Genomic DNA, 20303 nt, shown 5'->3' with positions numbered 1-20303 from the left:
GTACTTAGTTTTGGTCTAGGGGTAAGAATGAGGCTCTATAAGCAGGTGTTTTAGAAATATCTCTCCTCTACATAAGAGAGAATGTTCTGTTAAAGGATAAAATGGAACAATCTGTCTGGAGAAATCAGGTGCACATTGCTACAGAAGATGTACAAATAGGATGGGAGCTACCTGCCATGACCCTAGAGGGCATCTTACCTATGTGTTGCAGGCTGGCCAGAAGATTTTAAATATTCTGTCTAACATCCTTTGGCATAAAATGAGGCACCCAGAAGTGATAACTTTGCACAGTGAGATTGCACTATATTCTTTGCCTAACACCTTGCTCATAGTAATAGTTCTTTGCTTTTAAAAAAGGAAGTCTTGACGACTTCAACTTTAAATTATTTCTCTTTCATATTGTTGTCAACCTGGATAATTTTTAAAAAGACAGAGTCAAATACATGTGCTTATCCTGAAGAAATATAGAAATTGAGCTGGACTAATCTCTAAGTAAATTTTTTGTTACTGCTGTTAACAAGAATAAATACTCATTCTTCTCTCCTAAACACAAACACATCAATCACTTTTATAAACTCTCAAATGACCTTTTGAGCAAAGCAAGACTCGATGACGTGGTCAGATCTGAAGGGAAGTGGGTGCGGCCTCCCTCCGTTGGTCTTGCAGCACTTCTTGTCACACGTGGATTCACCCCACATACAGTTTCTGTGGGGACATTATCAGTAGTAATTAAAATCACTGTATGAAATTCCCATTCTTGTGGAATTGTACACATTATGTTTTAAAAATAAGCAAGTTCTACACGATAGCTTTAGCATCCTTATCTTATTTAATCCCCACAACAATCCACCATTATGGGCAAAATTAGCTTCCTTCAACAAATGGGTTAACTAAGGCTTAGAGAAGGTAAGAAATGTGCCGAAGTTCTCACAGGCAAGTGTGGCATAGACAGAACTCAAACCAGTAACATCTGGCTCTTAATCTCATGGCCCTGACTTAACTATTATAATATCCTGTTCACTCTGTCACAAATCACTGCTCATGTCTAGTTTTTTAAAAAAATTTTTAGGGGGAGAATGTGGGTGGGTGACAGCAGGAGTGGATAGAATATAAAGTTCTTTGGCACATGAAAGAAAATGTAACTCACTTCATCTAATTTTTCTGTTGCAGCAGCTTGGTGTAGGAAAAGAGCATGGGTCTAAAAGTCAGAAACACCTAGATTCAAATGGCTGTTCCATCAATCCTGTAAGATGGGGATACTTATATATCCAGGTTGAGGAGTCAGTGAGAGAAGAAACAGAGCAAGTGTGTAATAAAATGTAGCTGGCGAGGGAGTTCCCTGGTGGCCTAGTGGTTAGGATTCCGGGCTTTCACTGCCATGGCTCGGGTTCAGTCCCTGCTTGGGGAACTGAGATCCCACAAGCCGTGAGGCCAAAAAATAAATAAATAAATGTAGCTGGCAGGTAGAGTTGTCCTCTTTTCGGTCCAAGCTACTCTGAGAAGAGAGGGTGGCGTCACACTGCAAGGCATACTCTGCTCTCTTTACTGTAAGACACTGAGCTGGTAGAAAACATTGACTGTAAGACACTGGGCTGGTAGAAAACATTGACAAGTTTGTCCTTCTAATCCAGTTGTTGGTTTCTGATCAGAGCTGTCCTAGTGTAGAGATCTTGGATTTAGTTTCCATAGAGGCATTTAAAAAGGCACTGGTGACATATTTAATCTTGGGAGTCACTATGACTCTAGATAAGCAGTGAGAGACTGTCTAAAGAGAAGCAAGTGTTTTTAAAAAGGTAAATCTGAATCCTAAGCCATTTAAAAACAGAATCTCTCCTTCGGCATAGTGCAGACTGCGCTGGTCACTATGGGCCATTGCGCAAGGAGGTGTGGCCCACACCCCTCACACCCTCCCACCCCCCGCCCCCGTGCTTTTTGAGGCAGTGGCTTCAATGCAAAGCCCAGGTGAAATAATGGGGAAAAAGACTACATGCAAATGCAAATGATCTTGCTGTCAGTGGAGCTGTGGGTCTTTATACCTGACTGCTTTTGTAGAGGGTTGGCAAAGAAATGGCAGATTTCAGGTATGATCTATTTGTCCTAAGGAATTCTAAATGCATATTGAAATTTTAAGAGTCTCTTATGAAAAAATGAATCCTTTCCTATCATTTCAGTTTAGACTTTTTCTTTTTCTTTTTCTTTTTTTTTTTTTTTGCAGTACATGGGCCTCTCACTGTTGTGGCCTCTCCCGTTGCGGAGCACAGGCTCCGGACGCGCGGGCTCAGCGGCCATGGCTCACGGGCCCAGCCGCTCCGCGGCATGTGGGATCTTCCCGGACCGGGGCACGAACCCGCATCCCCTGCATCGGCAGGCGGACTCTCAACCACTGCGCCACCAGGGAAGCCCACTTTAGACTTTTTAAACTAAATGTTCATTTTTATTCAATGTATCTGAAAATTCCAGTAGGATGGAATTCAAGTCTGAGTAAACAAAATCCTTGTCAACATAGTTTGCTTCATTGATGAATATAGATTATTTTCAACTGTCATAGTTATAACTGCTCAACCATGGACTTGATTTCTCTATTCGATTGACTGGCTCTTTAAGATTATTAAAATAATTGATTCAGTCTTTAGGTACTTGATATTTTTTGTTCTTATGACTTAATGGATAAAACAGGCCAATAAAATAGCACTTAGTATGTGCTATTTCACCTACAAGGAGTCAAACCAGCTATTTATCTATTTTTTTTTGGCAAAAGCAAGCATATTAAAAGAGTACCCAGTACCCAGACTCTTATTTGTTTATTTAGTCTTTGAGGAATAAATTTCTCATTTCCAAATAACTTCAAAATCTATGGAAAATTAACAAAAATCCATATGAATATTTATGTATTAAATTTGTAATTTTACATTTCATACATTATATTAAGTGCTTGAACTTTTCATAACAGAAATCTAAAATGGTTCCCCAAAGATAGTGGGATTGATTTTTGATGGTCCTCAATTATTTCATAAAGGTAGAGATTTTAAAAGGCCCTACGTACAGGAGTAATTCTTATCATGGACGAAGAGGTCGGGCTTTGTCCCAGTTGCACTGTCCAGACAGGCAGCACCTCAAAAGTGCATGACTGAGAGTTCACTGATCACTTGGTTCACTGTTACAGCTTCTCCAGTATTACACTCCAGTTGGATGGATGTTTAAGTTTCTCACAGTATACGCTTTAAACAGATAAATGCAAAAGCTAAGCAGTGCAAATTTGTGTCTTTAACAACGTGATTACATTAATAAACTGAAAACTATATAGCTAAGGGAACCCAACAATTTACTTTTTTTTGTTCAAATCAAGACTAGATTTTATAGTAGGTGAACTGTAGAAAAGTTAACTCATGATAGATATTGTTTAGGGAAAAACATTCTATCTTCATCCAAATATATTAATTTATCTTAATGGCCGGACATTTGACATACATGGGACCAGATGAAGGTGCTGCAGATAGACCGAGGGAAACACACAATGATGATTAATCAGAGTCCCCATTTCCTACCTGTGATTGATTGTCATGAATTTACTTTTGTCTGTGTAATGCTGTCTCCATTCTGGGCTATTTTCTATGGCCTTGAGCCTATTCCTGTTCTACTGTTTTTGTTTTTTTTTCCTACCCTGACAATATATGATGCATTTAATGTGGTAAATTATTAAAGAGAATTTCCCAAGGGGCTGTTCAACTCAGTTCCTCTGACTTCTCCAATTAATGGTGAAGGGCCATTCTCAGGGCTGCTGGTCGATGCTTGTTGTGGAATGAGCAGGTGAATCATAGGGACCAAAGAAGTGTCAGCACTGAAGAGAGCACATGCATTTTCTCATAATGATCACAGTGATCATTTGCAAAGGATATGATAATTGCCATCCAGATGTATTAAAGGATGCTTCATAAAGAACATTTTAATAACTTAATTTGTGATCATTGCCTCTGGGAATGCACTTTGTTATATAATTTTTGTGTGCTCTATAGGAAAAAAAAACAGTATAAGGACAAATGAATATTTCTTTTTAAAAATAGATCTTTAGTGGGAACTGTTCTTAGATAATTTGAGCACTATTATTATATGGCAATAGTAATTTAGGCACTGAGATAAAAGATATCCCACAGTGCCCCTAGTTAAAAAAGGAATAAATAATCAGATGCTTCATCATGTGTGACTCACATATGGACGTGAAAAAAATGTAAGAAATTCATATATAAACAGCGTGTTTACTAAAGCAAGAGGAGGAAAGAATGTGAAGGAAAATCAAAGAATATTTGATTTTATTTTTCTAGGTACATGTTTATGAGAACAAGATTAAAAGGCATGTAAATCTCTTAATCTAAAAGCTTTTGTGTTCGTAATCTGCTACTGGAAAAAAAAAACAACCCAAGAACTTGGTAACAAATTTTTCTTTTCACATGGTCTCACTTTCAGCCTATAAATGAAAATTAGATTTCATTCAGAGATTTGAAATCAGGGCAGTGTTGCAATTTCAACCTGAAATTGTTCCTTCTAACTTGCTTATGAGAAGTTCATTGTTTCCTTCTTGAAAAGACAGTTGGCCCTAAGTCAAATAATTACAAAATACCAATTTTATAAAATACAGTGCTTGATATCTTTGTTGCTGAACAACAGAGCTTTTTATATGTTAAATATAAACCCAGTATTTTGTTTCTACATGCTTCTTTATGGGTAATTAGGGGTTTGAAAAGTAATAAACAGCAGTGTAATTATTCCATAGCTTGCAGTGGGGATGTGTATTTCCTTAATCTGACCACTTAAAGAAAGAAGTAGCTATTCATCTCTGAACCTTCTCAGAAAAGCAATTTTTAAAAAAATTCAATGTTTTTTTCCAAATTTAGAAGACTTTAGAAAAATATATCACTGTTTGGTTCTGCTGATTAGTTTATGACGTTTAAGAGACTGGAAAGATATTATAACTTTACAGTGGTGATTTCATCAGAGAAATCACCTGGACAGGTCAAATAGTTCCCAAAATTCAAATAACCCACAGGGAAATGTTATAAAATATCACTTTCCACTTAAGGAGAGTGTTGTGACATTTGCAGCTTACTTTGATATGGTTTAGGCAGAAAATATAAATGTAATTATGGAAACATTTGCCAAATCTAGGTTATGGTTATATGAGTGTTTAGTTATCAGTCTTTCAACTTTTCTATATGTTTAAATTTTTTCATAATTAAAAAGTTTTTTATAAGCAAATCAATGGCCTACAGGGAGGAAAATGTTCACTACTTTGGGGGTTGTTTTTTGTTCTTTTGTTCTTTTGTTTGAAAAGCAAAAAAAAAACTCAAGCTGTTTCACTTCAACCCAATTAAAAAGAAATCGAATATAATATCATCTTATCTTTGAAATTACTTATGAAAACTGGCAACCACTCTGTTGAATAAAATGTTTAGTAAATTACTGAAAAAACTGATGGGTTCTTTCCTTCGTGATGGTTGTTTACCTCTTCCTATTCTACCCGACGTTTAGATAATGCCACTTGCTCCTGATTATACCGTGCCTAGTTTTCTTTCTTGATTTCTGGCCTTTAATTCTTCCCAAAATATTCCAGATAAATTGAATGTGAAAATTTGTTCAAATGATGTTTAGAATATTCCAAAGATATGGCTAGTAGGTGGATGATACAAGAGGTGATGATTTTAACACGTGAGTGGAAATGTAACTGTTTTTTCCTAAAGAACAGTTAAAAACTCTGTGGCTGAGAGAGAATATCATAATAATCACCCACTTGAAAACAATTAAAGTTATAAATGCAGAGTAAATTATTCAATTTCAAGTGGACTAGTTCACTATAGTTCCTTAATTTTAAAAAATCAAAACATGAGGATTTCAACTGAATATTCCAGATAACACGGCCTTAAAATTACTCTTCCCTCAAAAATTTCAGCAGATATATTTGGTACTTTATTTATTTAGACAGTTATACTAATTTCCATTTAACTTGCCACATATGGACACACGGTGAAACACATTAGTATAACCCAATGAAAGAAGTAAGAAGCGGACCCTGCTATATATCTTTCCATGACACTGTTCATATGCAGCCTCAAACTGAATCTTTTCAGTTGTATTGTACACAGCTTGCTCATAGGCATTGTTAATCTGCTTAACATCATACATGTCAAAACTTCTCAGATGACGAATTGGGCACAAGAGTCAATGCGTGAATATTGGCTACTAAATGAATTAAATGAACTGGCAGGAGAAAATGTCATAAGAACGACTTCAAGAAACTGCTTACCAGCATTGCTAACCAGAGAGGGAAGGAATTCAGTAAGGTACGTGAGGCCACATAGGTTTATTTCAGTTTTCATTAGTTTTACTCAATGGAACCTCTAACCTAATGGAGAATCAATCATTCAGCAAGCTGTTATTGAACACTGTCCTATTATCTGTTGCATAACAAACCACTGAAATGTAGTATAAAACAACAACTATTTTATTACAGTCTAGGATTCTGTGGATCAGGAAATCAGACATGGCATAATGGGGGAAGCTTTTCTGTCCTCCAGAGTATCTGGTGCTTTGAGAAGATTTGAAGGGCTCAAGGTGCCTTAAATGGCTGGGCGTTGGGCTCATCTGGAGACTTTACTCACATGTATGGCACCTGGCCTGGGTCAGTTCAAAGGCTGGACTCAGTTGAGACTGTCTACGAGAAAGCCCACCCATGGCCTTTCTGTGTGGCTTGGGCTTCCTTACTGTATGGTGGTCTTGGGTTCACTGACTGCCTTCAAGAATGCATGTCCCAGCAAACAAGGAAGAAACTGCATAACCTTTTATCACCTGCCTTGGAAGTCACGGAGCATCACTTCTGCCCTGGTCTTTTGAATAAAGCAGTCACAAGCATTCCCAGATTCAGAGAGAGGACATGCTCGCACCTCTCAGTTGTAGAAGCATCAAAGAATCATGATAATGTTTTTTAACCAACACAAGCTCGTTTTCTTCTTTCTTTTCTTCTTTTCAAGTGACTAGACAAAAAATATGAATAAGACATAACTCCTAGCTTTAAGAGTAGTCTCAAAATCTAACAGGAGAAACAAATGGACTAGTACATATTTACAAAATCAGTATTATGGACTTATCATGTACATCATCCACATGTTGCTAGAAATTGTCTTCAAGTTAATGTTTTCAGTGATTTCCTACTTTCTTTCCAATAATCTGTAATCTTTGAAAATCAAGACTGCATCTATACCATAGCAGTGTAATAGAAAACAAATATAAGATAATTGTTAAGAGCTTTAATTAAAAGTCTTGTGCCCTTTGTTTACTTTTCTGCAAAATGGGGATAATTATCAGACCTACTTCAGAGAATTACATAACTTGGTCTGTCACTAACACTAGGTGCTAACTGTTAACTATTATGATCTTAACAGAGAGGAAAATTGTCCTCCAACTTTGGGCATAGCTTTGCTGCCTACCCACGAATCAAATTAAAATTAAAAAGTAAAATTTATATTTACAAAGACAGAGAAGTAGATTTTCATCAATTATTTTCCCTATACTTGGGTTGTTGACTGATAAACAAACTTTCTTCAAATCAGATGACCAAAGCAGTCACTGTAGAATTAAAGGCCAGAAATCAAGAAAGAAAGCCAGGCACGGTATAATCAGGAGCAAGTGGCATTATCTAAACGTCGGGTAGAATAGGAAGAGGCAAACAATCATCATGAAGGAAAGAACCAATCAGTTTTTTGAGTAATTTGCTAAACATTTTATTCAACAGAGTGGTTGCCAGTTTTCATGGGTAATTTCAAAAATGAGATGTTATATTCGACTTCTTTTTAAAGTTTAGATCGAAGTGAAGCAGCTTGAGTTTTTTTTCATTGTTTGCTTTGCAAACAAATGAAAAAAAAAAACAACCCCCAAAGCAGAGAATTCCATTGTATTAGTTATGTATTGCTCTGTTACCACAAATGTAGAGATTTAAAACAATGTACGTTTATTATCTCACAATATCTGTGGGTCAGAGTCTGGCATGGCTTTGGTCCTCAGCAAGGCTACAGTCAATGTGTGGGCCAGGGCTGGGGTCTTGACTGCGTCTTTACTTGGGAAAGATCAGATTCCAAACCCACACGATTGTTGGTAGAATTCATGCCTTGCAGACTGTGGAACTGAGAACCTGGGATACTTACTGCCCGTTGGCTGGATGCTGGCTGCCCTGGGTTCTTTGCCAAGTGGCCCTCCCTAGGGTTGCTCACAACCTGACATCTTGCTTCTTGAAAGACAGCAAGGGGGAAGCTTTCTCAGCAAGATGAATGTTACAGTCTTTTGTAATGTCATCACGAAAATGACAACCATCACCTTTGCCCTGTTGTATTCTTTGGAAGCAAGTCCTCAAGGGGAGGAGGCTACCTGAGGACATGAAGACCAGGACAATGAATTGTGGACACATTAGAGACTGTTTGCACATCCATTACTGTTAAAGGTCCCTCAAAGATATTATTCTTTAGATAAGCAGAGACAATTTCATGTATTTTTAAATCATCTCAGGCAAGATACATCTTCATTTTTGTTTTGTCACTAAGTCAATATTTGATAAATATTTAACTATTAATGTAGGATTTCGTCAGCATTATTAAGTACAAATGTGTTTTATTGCAGGGACATATGTAAGTAAAATTTTATTAGGCTTGATTCTGCATAGAGAAAATGGAATTTTAATTAAAGAAATTGAAAGTGGTCATTTTCAAGCCTTCTTATTTCTTCCAAAATTGTTTTTGTGTAAAGTCAACATTGTAAAGCAACTATACTCCAATAAAAATTAAAAAAAAATTCTAATTTAAATTTTCTTTGTAATATTTTTTAAAATTTAAGAGATTTGCTATAATTATAGAATGATAAATGTCACATAATTGCTTTAGATGAATACAGTCCATTTCCTAAAATGTATTTTTAGGGTAAATTAATGAATTTTAGAACCTGTAGTTTCTAAATGGTGACCTATAATTCCATAATAAGATTGACTTGTTTAGACCAATAGAGTAATTGCATATGCCTATTTAGTCATCTATATAAATCTCATTTGTCTGGAATTCTGACCATAATGCTGAATGCAGATTAAAGTTTTCAGCAGTGGGATTTGAAATAAACTTGAAGGCACTTTAGGGCAGCTGCCTTTATGAATAGAGGTCTGGAAATTATCTCTCTTCAACTATTCTGATCCAACTAGAATACTTATTTCTTTTTACCATTCTGGAATAGCAGATATTCTTCTAGGAGCTGCTTTTTTTGTCTTTAGTCCTGCATCCTCATTAGAGTTCAAATTCTGCATACCTAACACTGCTATACATTTACTTGAGTAAAATGGTTTTCCATTTCTTGCTTACTGTATGGTCTTTTTTTAGGGAGAGGAAAAATATACCTGGGGTAGGATTGGGAGTACTGAGTCAGACTTGGAAGGTGAGAAGGCTGTATCAATCAGCATAGGTCAGGGCTTCCCTGGTGGCGCAGTGGTTGAGAGTCCGCCTGCCGATGCAGGGGACGTGGGTTCGTGCCCCGGTCTGGGAAGATCCCACATGCCGCGGAGCGGCTGGGCCCGTGAGCCATGGCCGCTGAGCCTGCGTGTCCGGAGCCTGTTCTCCGCAACAGTAGAGGCCACAACAGTGAGAGGCCCGCGTACCGCAAAAAAAAAAAAAAAAATCAGGATAGGTCAGGTTATGGTGAATTAATAAACATCCCCAAATGTCAGTGACTTACAACAATAACATCTACGAAAGATTTCTTTCTTGCTAACAATATATGCCGTTGTGGATTGGCAGTGCCCCTGTTATACATTTTCAATCCAGAGTTCAGTCTGACAGAACAGTCGCTGTTTAGAACATTGTCAGTCTTGTGGCAGAAGGAAAGGAGACAGGGTACCATAATCTGGCTCATAAAAGTCCAGCTCAAAAGTGAAACATACCACTTACAGCTACGTTTTACTGACTGAAGCAAGTCACACTACCACTCCTGTGTTCAGCAGAGTAGAGAGGAAACTAGGGTGTTTGTCAAGTGGTGATACAGTCTACCAGAGATAGTAAGGATAAAATGCAGAGAATGTGGCCTCAAAGAAGATATATTTTTGTATTTCAGGACTTTGCTTATGGTTGGTGCTTTTTAATGTATTTTTAAAAAATTGTATGTTAAATCCAACTCTGCCATTATCTTCCAAGTTTTTTTCAGGAAAGTGTTCCAAAGATTACCTTATTAGTGGCATCCTTTTGGATGGTATGATAATGGAGATAAAGTTGACATAACGGATAGATGAGACCTTTCCATATGTAATTTAAAAACGTAAGTAGCTTGAAGGCAAATTCTGACTTTCTGGGGAGTGGGAGAAGTAGAGTGGGGATATGTGTAGAGCTGTGTTTTGGAGTCCTCTCCCCAAAGGCACAGGAGTTAAAAGAATCCCAAGATTTAAAAGGGTATTCTCAGTTACATTTCCCCGTTTATATCACTGTGGTTTTATGAAGTTAAATTATCTAAATAGATATGCTTAGTATTGAAGAATGCTTAGTATTGAAAATGGAAAGCACAGTTTGGAGATAGTGCTCTAATTTCTGGATTTATACTCATTGAGGACCTGGTATGGTTTTGTGTGGAGGAGCAATTAGACTGGCGCTTGGGCAAACAGGGTAGGGTTAAGGTTACCGCTGTTCTGACTGCCTCAGCTTGCACCCATTCTTTGTCATGAGGTATCCCTGTGTCACTGCACAGACCAGACCTTTTGGTTGTTTAAAGAAGCTGAAGTGGGTCACTATTTGAAAAAATGAGTCCAAACATATACCACCCGATAGCATCATCTTTGTATTTAAAGGAGAGAAAGGAGTTAACAGTCCTTCGTCTGGACTTGGGTCATGCCAAAGTGATAAAAGAAACTAGTACAAAATTGAGAATTTAAAAAAGTATTTCTGGATTTTCCTTTTGCTATAAATGGAATCATCTTCTTGGACATTCTGAACTTTTAAACTACATATAAGTTGTTCATTTTTCATATGCATAATTATTGACTTAGAATTAATGTGCTCTGTAAAATTAGCTCCAGGTCTTTATTATTTATCCTTTCAGGACAGTTGGTACATAATTATTCACTAAATATTTGTTGAATGGATATATCCATTTGGAGAAAATCTAGTTTTAATTCCATAATCATAAAAAAGTGGGGTAGCCAAATCTGCTGTGACTCCCAGAAACACGTATCCTTACGCTACACTCTTAAAATCAGGCAGAATTTAACTACGGTCTTTTTCTGCATGGTTTTTAGGTGAAGTCATGTTGGATCAGAGTGTCAAAATCTTGTTTGAATTAGGAAAAAAGAAGTTAAGCAAACCCATGTCTTCATTTCAAGTATATTCATTCTATTGTCAAACTATCAGTGGTTGCTGGATTTCTTCAAATCAAAGCATGATTCATATAATTACTGTATTATGATTAGCTTTATTAAAGGACTGAAGGTATTTTAATGGTTTGTGATGAATGAAAAGAAGATGGAGTATGAAGAGCTAGTCTGCAGTGAGAACTGCTGAATGTTGAATTCAGTTATAGTTATTGTTGAATATTCTTTAAATAAGATTGAATTCAGAGGCAAGACATTTTGCTCCTTAAAAAAAACCCCATTGAAGTATATTTTAAGAATGACTTACATAGTAATGAATTTTCAAATTCTTATTAACATCCTGCATAAAAAAGAGAGAGACAGAGAAGGAACTCTGGCATAATTACTTTGGCTTTTTAAGTTTAAATTGATGCTCAAATTCATTTTAAGTTTTCTTCTGGTCACTTCATAAGATTCTCTTGTATAATTATTGATTTTATAGATTTTCTTTAAATATGTATTTTATTAGTGGCTACTTACAACTTGCTACTCGACAGATTGTACTTATTTCTAGTCACAAATATTGGAGGAGGGAATGTTCAGTTATATTCTAATTAACTATTTTTAGAACCCTTCAAAAATGAGTTTCCTTTAGAAATTTGATAAGATGAGAGTGAATATTAATGTTCATTATTTACTAATTTACATCAGATTTAACTATGCAGAAAGTAAAGACCAAGCAAGTTTTGGAGCTTCAGTACTTGAGTGGAAAATAAGAAACATACTTTTACAACACTTTGTCTCTTTAGAAGCATTTAATGTTAGAGGCAATGTCTGTTTTATAAAATAGCATTTTTGATCATCAGTTGATATGTAGTTTCTCTCCAAATGTCTTTAAAGTGCTTTTAAGTTTATTTTCAATTTATTTTCTGCTTGATTCCATTCACAGATGGCTTCTGTTTCTACTGGCTCTTCTTAATGGGTTTTTGGTTAATTTGGCCTCTGTCCCAGGGAAGACAACACAGAGGTCTTCCATGTGCACATTAGAAGTTGTAGGATGTATCTGATGGAAAACAAAGCTGAAATAAGGAATTATAGTGATTAGGTTTGTTCACTTGTAGATTTCATTTCAAGGTGAACCTTTTGGGGAATCTTATGAAAATACCAAGTCCGATTAGTAGGTCTGGGCATGAACTTCTGCATTTCCAACACATTTCCAGGTCATAACCAGGATTCAGGGACATGGAATGGACCATGTTTTGTGTTGCAGTTTTGTGGGGTTTGAGGTAGTTGTACCAGTGAGACTTGCTCACGTCCCACCTGCCTTTGTTTTAGCAGCCCCTTGGCATGTATAATTTAACATTCAGAGTTTGAAAGTCCATTACTTGTAGGTTTAATTTATAATATTACTGAGATACAATTTTGAATTGCAGTTATGATAATAAGTCATTTATCAATTAAACATATATGTATTGATATCCTACTGTATGCTAGGCATTCTCTTAGGTGCTTGGCGACAAAGGCAAGACTTTCAGACAAGCAAATGGATAATTGGAATATAGTGTGATTATTGATACTCTGAGGGATGCCCAGGTACTATGTGAGGCTTTGGAAAGCCTGCTTAGAGGAACCAGTGTCTAAACCGAAACCTGAAGCCAGCCAAGGGTATGTGTGTAAAAGGACAGAGAGACGCTCTGGGTTCCCTGCTGCCCAGAGTGTGTTCCATAGATCAGCAGCGTAGCCCTGACTGAGGAGCTTGTAGAAATGGAGTCTTGGGCCCTGCTTTGGACCTGCTGCATCCCTGAATTAGAATCTGCATCTTAATAAGCTCTCCAGGTGATGCATGTGCACATTAACAAGATACCCAGGTAACTCAGTCAAGGAAACACTGACTGTAGGTGAGAGACAAAGAGGTACTTTAAACAGACTACAATAAATTTATTTCATTGGAGGAGACAGCTGAGCAAACATCAAAGAGCTGGCACCTTGAAGGCCAGGAGGTGAAAGAGGTTATTCTTGAGTTTTTAAGTCAGTTTATCACAAAGTACACATCTTTTAATTGTTTTTAATAAACTGATAAAAATGTCTGGAAATGCTAGGTACAGAGTCCATTGCTGGGAGCTCCTTGAGATGCGGCTTCTAATTATGGGAGTTGGTCCTCCCTGGCTTCAAGTGCTTTACTAAAGTCTCCATACTAGGTCATTCAGGGAACCATCTCTGCCTGAAAAACCTTAAATTATTTTGCCAGCCATAAGAACGTTGCTTCTGCCAGTCTACTCTAAGAAAGGTGTTTTTCTTAAAGACCCTCACTCACATGCAACACGCTGTGCTTCATGTCAGGATCCATTTCCAGTGATGCAGATTAAGCTGTGGCTCTTCCTAATGGATGCTCCCCATTTAATTTCAGATGTCAAACAAAATAGACTGGGGTCTCAGGAATATAAATCATCATGTAAAAGCACAAGACAGACACAGTCTTCCTGAATTTGGCCACTTCCTATGATGGAGTGTTTTAGGCTCGTTGAACATAATGTGTTTACTTTCCAATGTAGAAATCTGACCACTGATGATGAATCGTGGGTCCGCTATGGTACTGGGCCAGCCCATGGTGTCTGGTGAGAACTTTTCACCTGGACTTGGATCAAGGTAGCTTTTACTCTTTGGTGTCAGAAAACAAGCAACGTGAAGGTATAAATAAGGAAGAAGCACAGAGCGTTGTCAAGACAGTTGATTTCTTGTAAGCCCCGTGTATATACCAGAAAGGTATGTGGAGACACATCCACTCACCTGTGTGTTTGCTGCCTTTTCTACCTTTAGCCACATCAGCACAGAAATCATTTTTACTTCCATATAAGCAGAATATTCTAGACCTTAAAGTGCAACTTGTGTGAGTGCCAGAGCCACCTCTCTTTACCTGCCCTGTTCTTTGGCCAGAGATTTCTGTTTCCGTTTCCACCTGCTTTGGGTCTCTTCATGAGCAGGCTTGACCGCAGCCTCCTGCTAGTGGAGTATCGGCTCATGTACTGAGGAGGTTTTACTAATACAATTCCGAGCTGTTATGGGAGAAGAGGAGAGTGGCGTCAGGCAAATGAGGTTCAGAATAACGGTTACAAAATCAGAAGATTACACGCGTGTGGGCAGTTATTCAGGCATTAAAAAAAGCAGCGAGTAGTTGAAAAAATATCAAAGCTTGAATTTTTAAACTAAGTTGCAGAATGTAAATAATTTCACAAAAAAACCACTTTTATAATCTTAAAATATTATTATATTTTTATCTTAAATGTATAATCCCTCAAAAGCTATATAAAGAGACCAAGACTTGCTTATTTACAGTGAGGTTGCCCTGTCCTTTATTTTGCAGAGGAAGTTACAAGTGCTTAACTATATCCTAGCTGAGGATATTCAAGAGCAGCTCTAGCGCTGTTCAAAATAACCTTCCAGAAAATCAGTTACACTTCCAAAAAAAAAAACTAACCTTCCATGATAATAGAAATGTTTGATACCTTCACTGTCAGCACGGTAGCCACTAGCCACATGTGGCTGTTGAGTATTTGAACTGTGACAAGTATAACAGAGGGACTGAATCTTCAGTTTTATTTAAACTTAATTAATTTAAAATTTAATTTAAATGTCCATATGTGGCTAGTGGCTGCCATAGTGAACAGCACAATTCTAGAAAATAGTAGCTATCTCATAAGTATCTGAATGGCTTTTTGTATCTCCAAGGCAGTATCAGGGTAACTTGTATAGACCCTGTACTCAGTTAATGATTAATAAGGTGAGGGGTAATTAAAATTCATTGTGCCAGCCCTTACTCAAAAGTCATTTTATCCACATGACTTACTCTTTATTTGTAATATACTTTCAGTCTACATATTTGATTTTGAAAACAATTCAAAATTTTGCATCATAATGATTAGCAACACTTAATAAATTTTAAAATGCCGACATATGCCAGAATATATAACCTTCAGTGAGAAACTCTCAGTGATTGTGAGTTCTTTGATAAAGTCAAATGAGTTTGCTCCAATATTTTTAGGATCAGTATTATAGGATCTACTATTATGTGATTGTGCTACATGCCACGAATAGGAAGATGTGACTGTTGGTAAGGTGAGCTTTGAGGGGCTCCTGTCGTATAACACTATCTCTTTGGTGGAGCTGCAGATCATAGGGATAATTCTCTGAAGTGTTGCTTGAGCTCCGTAGTCAAATCTACATTCAAACTTTGTCTCTGCAGTTTACCGCTGGTGTGGCTTAGAGCCATTTATTTAACTTGTCTGACTCTCAGTTTCTTCATTTGTGATAAAGGGTTAATCACAGCACCTAACTCCTGGGGTTGTTGTAAAGATTAAATAAATCCAGGTTACTCAAGCACTTAGAATAGTGTCTGGCACACTGTCAGTGCCATAGACGAGTATTTGCTAGATAAATAAAATACGCTTGGCATGTAAAACATGCAGCCAGCCATTAGTCACCACTGATGTTCTGCTAAATTTGGTTAGTTAAATGTTACATGTATTTCTACTACCTAGGGAAGTATCAGTGGCCTGAATAACAGGCACATGACCCATGGAGCCTGAGCGCTTCCCTGGCTTGTCCAAGAATATCTGGGTGATGCTTTTATTGAAGAGAACACGTAAAAGCTGATTATTAGGGTGTAGGGGGAGTGTCCTGGTGATATCTAAATAAACAGCTGGGCATAAATATCCCACTGGCAGATGTCGTCTTCCCAGAGATTTGCCAAGATTGAATTAGATCGCTGTCAAGTTTTCCCAAAGAGTGTGCTGGGGAATCACTGATTACACAGGAGGTTAAAAGATGTTGAAAGATAAGGAATGTTGTCCTCAAGTGTGTCAGAATTGGTAGCTTTAAAAATAAAGTTAATTATATTTCTTTACGGCAGGCCTACTCATAGTCTTTCACGTGTCAGTGTGCTTTGTGAGTCTCCAAGCTTGGTAAATGTACAGATTTCTACCTTTACTCTTTATATGTAATATACTTTCAGTCTACGTATTTGATTTTGAAAACAATTCAGAGTTTTGCATCATAATGATTGGCAACACTTAATAAATTTTAAAATGCCAATATACCAAACATCTGTAGTAGACACATTATTTCTTCATGACCTTGCACAAGTAATTTGATCTCTCTTGGCTTTGATTTTCTTATCTATAAACTAGGCTTACCTCATTTGCATACAAGTAAATGATGAAATGGATCTTTTTATGTTTTAATTCTGATATCTATGAGTACATGAATCTTGGATCACATTTGCTTTAATGATATATTGGTTATTTCTGTCACTTGTCTTACCTTATTATACTTAGAAGCCAAATTGGCTAAAATCTTTCAAAATGAGATCAAAAAATTTTTTAATTGTTATGTGTATGTAAAAAGAATATATTTCACCAAGTTATATGTAAAAAGGATTTCATAAATATAAGCAGAAAGAATATATTTTTATTTTAATAGATAACTATTCATTATTTTTGTGTACTTCTAAAATGATAGAAATTTAAATACAGATGCACATTTCTATATATGGTTTGTGAAAAGCATTCTTTTGCAAGAGTATTTGAGATTTCAGTGACACTTCAGGCACGCAAAAAGTAATGTAAAAAGTAAAACAGGCATATAATCAACTTCTTTCCCAGAACTTATTCAAACAATATGCTTCCCCCATGGCAGTGTAAAAACAGTCTTTGTGAAATGTGTTGTAGAAAAACAAAACAAAGCAAAACAAAGTTAAACAAGAAATTGCAAACATTTTTATTTTTTCTAGTTTGGGGTTTTAAAAGAATTTAGCAGAGTTTGCAGCTTTTCTTTTGTGTTTTTGTTTTGCATGCCCTGAGTCATTCTCAGAGAAGAACTAAGGACTAATAAAGGAGAGAATATCTATGAACCGCAATACTTATAGAGATTATTTCAGTGCTGGGATGTTACCATTCCCCCCCCCCCAAGCACTTTAATATTTTTTTTTTCTGTTAAGTGAAAATACTCATGAATGGCATATCCTAATGGCATCAACTGTGCTAAATGGGGTGTTGCCTCTGAGTAGCTCTTTCCTCTTTGTGATGGTCCCTTGGGGGCACACATAGTTGGGGCTCTCATTCCAGGGCAAGCTCCTTGGGCAGTAGTTTTGGCAGTCACAGATGGAGGAGGCACAGACATTCCCAGATTGCCTTGACCCCTCATTGGGTTGTGAAACCTTAAGTGCTGTTAAAATTGTGTTTGAAATCTGCTTCAGTGTAATTGCATAATTTACCAAATATTTTTGAACATCTTCTGTATACAGAACATCGGGGGAGGTGCCCATAATAGTCCCTCCATTCATGTTTGCTGCATGCATGAATAAATACATGCACTGATGACCCCTGCCTCCCACTAGCATATCATTTAATGGGAGAAACAGAATTGCTTAAAACTATTTGTATTCCAAATCAGGATGCTGTGAATCACTAGGGAAAGGTCAAGTTCAACAAGAAAGGATTAGGAAAGATTTTCTTTAGGAAGTAGTTTTAAAATTAAACCATGAGGATGAGTAGGGTCATAAGTTACACAGAAATAGTCATGTTTTTCTTTACTGTTTCCCAGTAGAAGCCCAATATCCTGAACTCAGTTGTAGTTATATGGGGCCATGTGACCAAGTAGTAGCCAATAAAATGGGTTCAGGAATTCAGTGTAGTCTTTCAATGGGGTCATCTTAGAGGGAAAGGGCCTTTCTTTACCTTTCATCTCTCCACTTTTCTACCTGGAAGGCAAGTGTAATCTTCTTCAGCTCCAGCAGGCATCCCGAACTTTAATGAGAAAAGTCTGTTAGATCCTAAGGATGGTGCAGTTTAGCCATGGGATCTGGTGAGTATTTGGAGTTACTATACCCAGGTGGGCCACCTGGTGCCAAAATTTTTCCGTTTTAAAGCGAGAAAAAAAAAACAACAACTATCTGCTTGAAACCACTATTATTTGGGATTTTACTGTTACATGTCTGAGAAAATATATATGGCAGCGGCACTGCTAAAGAGCTTTACCAACTGTGCTCATTTCTTTTAGTTTATACATACTTAGATCTTAGGATATGCATAAGATCAATTTGTAGATCTCATTTTATCTACACAAAGAACATAGGAAGTCCACAGTATATATGTGTTTTAGAGTATTTGCATTTGTGTATTTTGTCCGTTAAAGGGAGGGAGATACATTTAAATGTGAACTGAATATAATATGCTATACCATGTCACCACTTTAAATTAAGCACTGAATATTCTTAAAATTATACATAAGGCATTAAAAACAATGGCCTTTTGCCATCTTTATTTTCTCCATTTATTCCTTGCCTTCAAAGTTTACTCCTTATCTTACAATTTTTTAACGGGTAATGAAGATCCTTATCTGAAATGTAATAATGTTTAATAAGAGATATTTTTGTCTTAAACAAGTACACATTTTTACACTATGGACCCAGAGCTGGGAATCCAACTCTATTGCTTTCTAGCTGCGTGACCTTGGGCAAGTTTCTTAAACTTTCTTTCCTTTAGTTTCCTTATGGGTAAAATGAAGAATAATAGAATTTACCTCAGAGGGTGAACTGAGTTAACATATGGAAAGTGTTTTCATGGTACTTGGCACCAGTAAACACTATCAAATGATCAGCAATTCTAGTGGTAATCTTTTCACAATAAGCTATAGAGTTTAGACTTTATCCACGTGTAAAATAGCAAACAGTTTAAATTGGCAGTGGAAGCATATTAATGAGGAAACTGGGACTCTAGGTAGGTTAAAGAGATTGGAGTCTGGAAGATGGATTAAAACAAGGATAAAGCAGAGATGTCAGATCGTCATTTAAATGACAGCTGAGCGGAGACTAGAATAAGAGCACTAAGACTGCTTTCACCTTCATGGCATGAGAATTGGTCCGAGCACTAAACTAGCTAGGCCAACTAAATATCACTCCTTTACCCAACATCTTCTTACAAATCAGGTATTTTTCTCCCAGGAGGATGGCAGTTATTAACTTACTTTGGGGTGGTGGAGGTCATCATGAATCCTCGCTCTCTGAGAGGGTAAGTAAGACTCAGAATCGAACACAGAATCGGAATCTGAAGTTTGCAGAGTCAGAAATAAGGCGCCTGCGGATTCCTGTGGGGGAAGCGTCTATGTGCTCTCTTTCTGCAAGACAGTGCTGTTAATTCCTCACTTGCTAGAACATAATAATTACTCACCAGTAAAATGTGATAGAAGAGGATTTGTTTTCGTATAATGACTTTCATACTCAAAACATCCCCAAACTCCTTGCAGATGAGTGACTGAAGAGCTCCTCATCACCCTCCCACCTGCTCAGGAATAACTGGAACCTCTAACAGCCTGTATCTTTTGAAGCCAAGTGAGATCACAAGGGGGGAGGACAAGAGTGGAGGTGTGTTTGCATGAATTTAAATGATAGCTTGAATAAAACATCTCTGAAGCACTTCTTACACTCTTGCTGTCTTCACTGTCCCTGCTAAGACCTCTTTAATCAGTGATATAGCCTGGACGCATACTCACACAAGCATGCTTCCCACCAATTAGCTGTTACCTGCAACGGCCTTAAGAAATGTGTCCCCAAGCCCCCTTTGAATAGGAGAAACAAAATAATTTCCAAGTGTAGGATGCTCTGTAGAGTGTAAGCAGTTACAGGAAAAAAATACTGGCGCTGAAAAGGAAAAATAAAACATTCAATGTGATTTTATTTTATTGCTTAAGGAAAGAGTAATCCATGGTGGTGTTATGTATCAAATCACCTGGGGATCTGTTAAAACGCAGATTCTGATTCCGTAAATGGGATAGGTTCTGAGAGTGCATTTATATCAAGCCCCTGCCCCGGGGGGGATGCTGATGATGCCGGCTCTTTAGTTGTACTCAGGGTAGCAAGCATCTATGGCATAAAGGCGTAACTTGTTAGTAAACGTGAGAA

General features: G+C 37.2%; 1 protein-coding gene across 1 annotated transcript in view; it reads left to right on the top strand.

Annotated features, from left to right (window-relative positions):
* Positions 1–19539, top strand: part of NALF1 (NALCN channel auxiliary factor 1) — a 31354-nt gene extending 11815 nt beyond the window's left edge. Inside the window, exons 4-7 of the mRNA XM_007462727.1 lie at positions 1171–1245; positions 6190–6332; positions 13903–13965; positions 19332–19539. Coding sequence (XP_007462789.1) covers positions 1171–1245; positions 6190–6332; positions 13903–13965; positions 19332–19539 — 489 coding nt within the window. The remainder of the gene's footprint in view (positions 1–1170; positions 1246–6189; positions 6333–13902; positions 13966–19331) is intronic.
* Positions 19540–20303: the final 764 nt, after the last annotated feature.

This window comes from Lipotes vexillifer, unplaced genomic scaffold, assembly GCF_000442215.2.
Source record: "Lipotes vexillifer unplaced genomic scaffold, Lipotes_vexillifer_v1.1 scaffold243, whole genome shotgun sequence".
Taxonomy (NCBI): domain Eukaryota; kingdom Metazoa; phylum Chordata; class Mammalia; order Artiodactyla; family Lipotidae; genus Lipotes; species Lipotes vexillifer.
The sequence above is the reverse complement of the archived record's forward strand: the minus strand, read 5'-3'. Positions and strand labels throughout refer to the sequence as shown.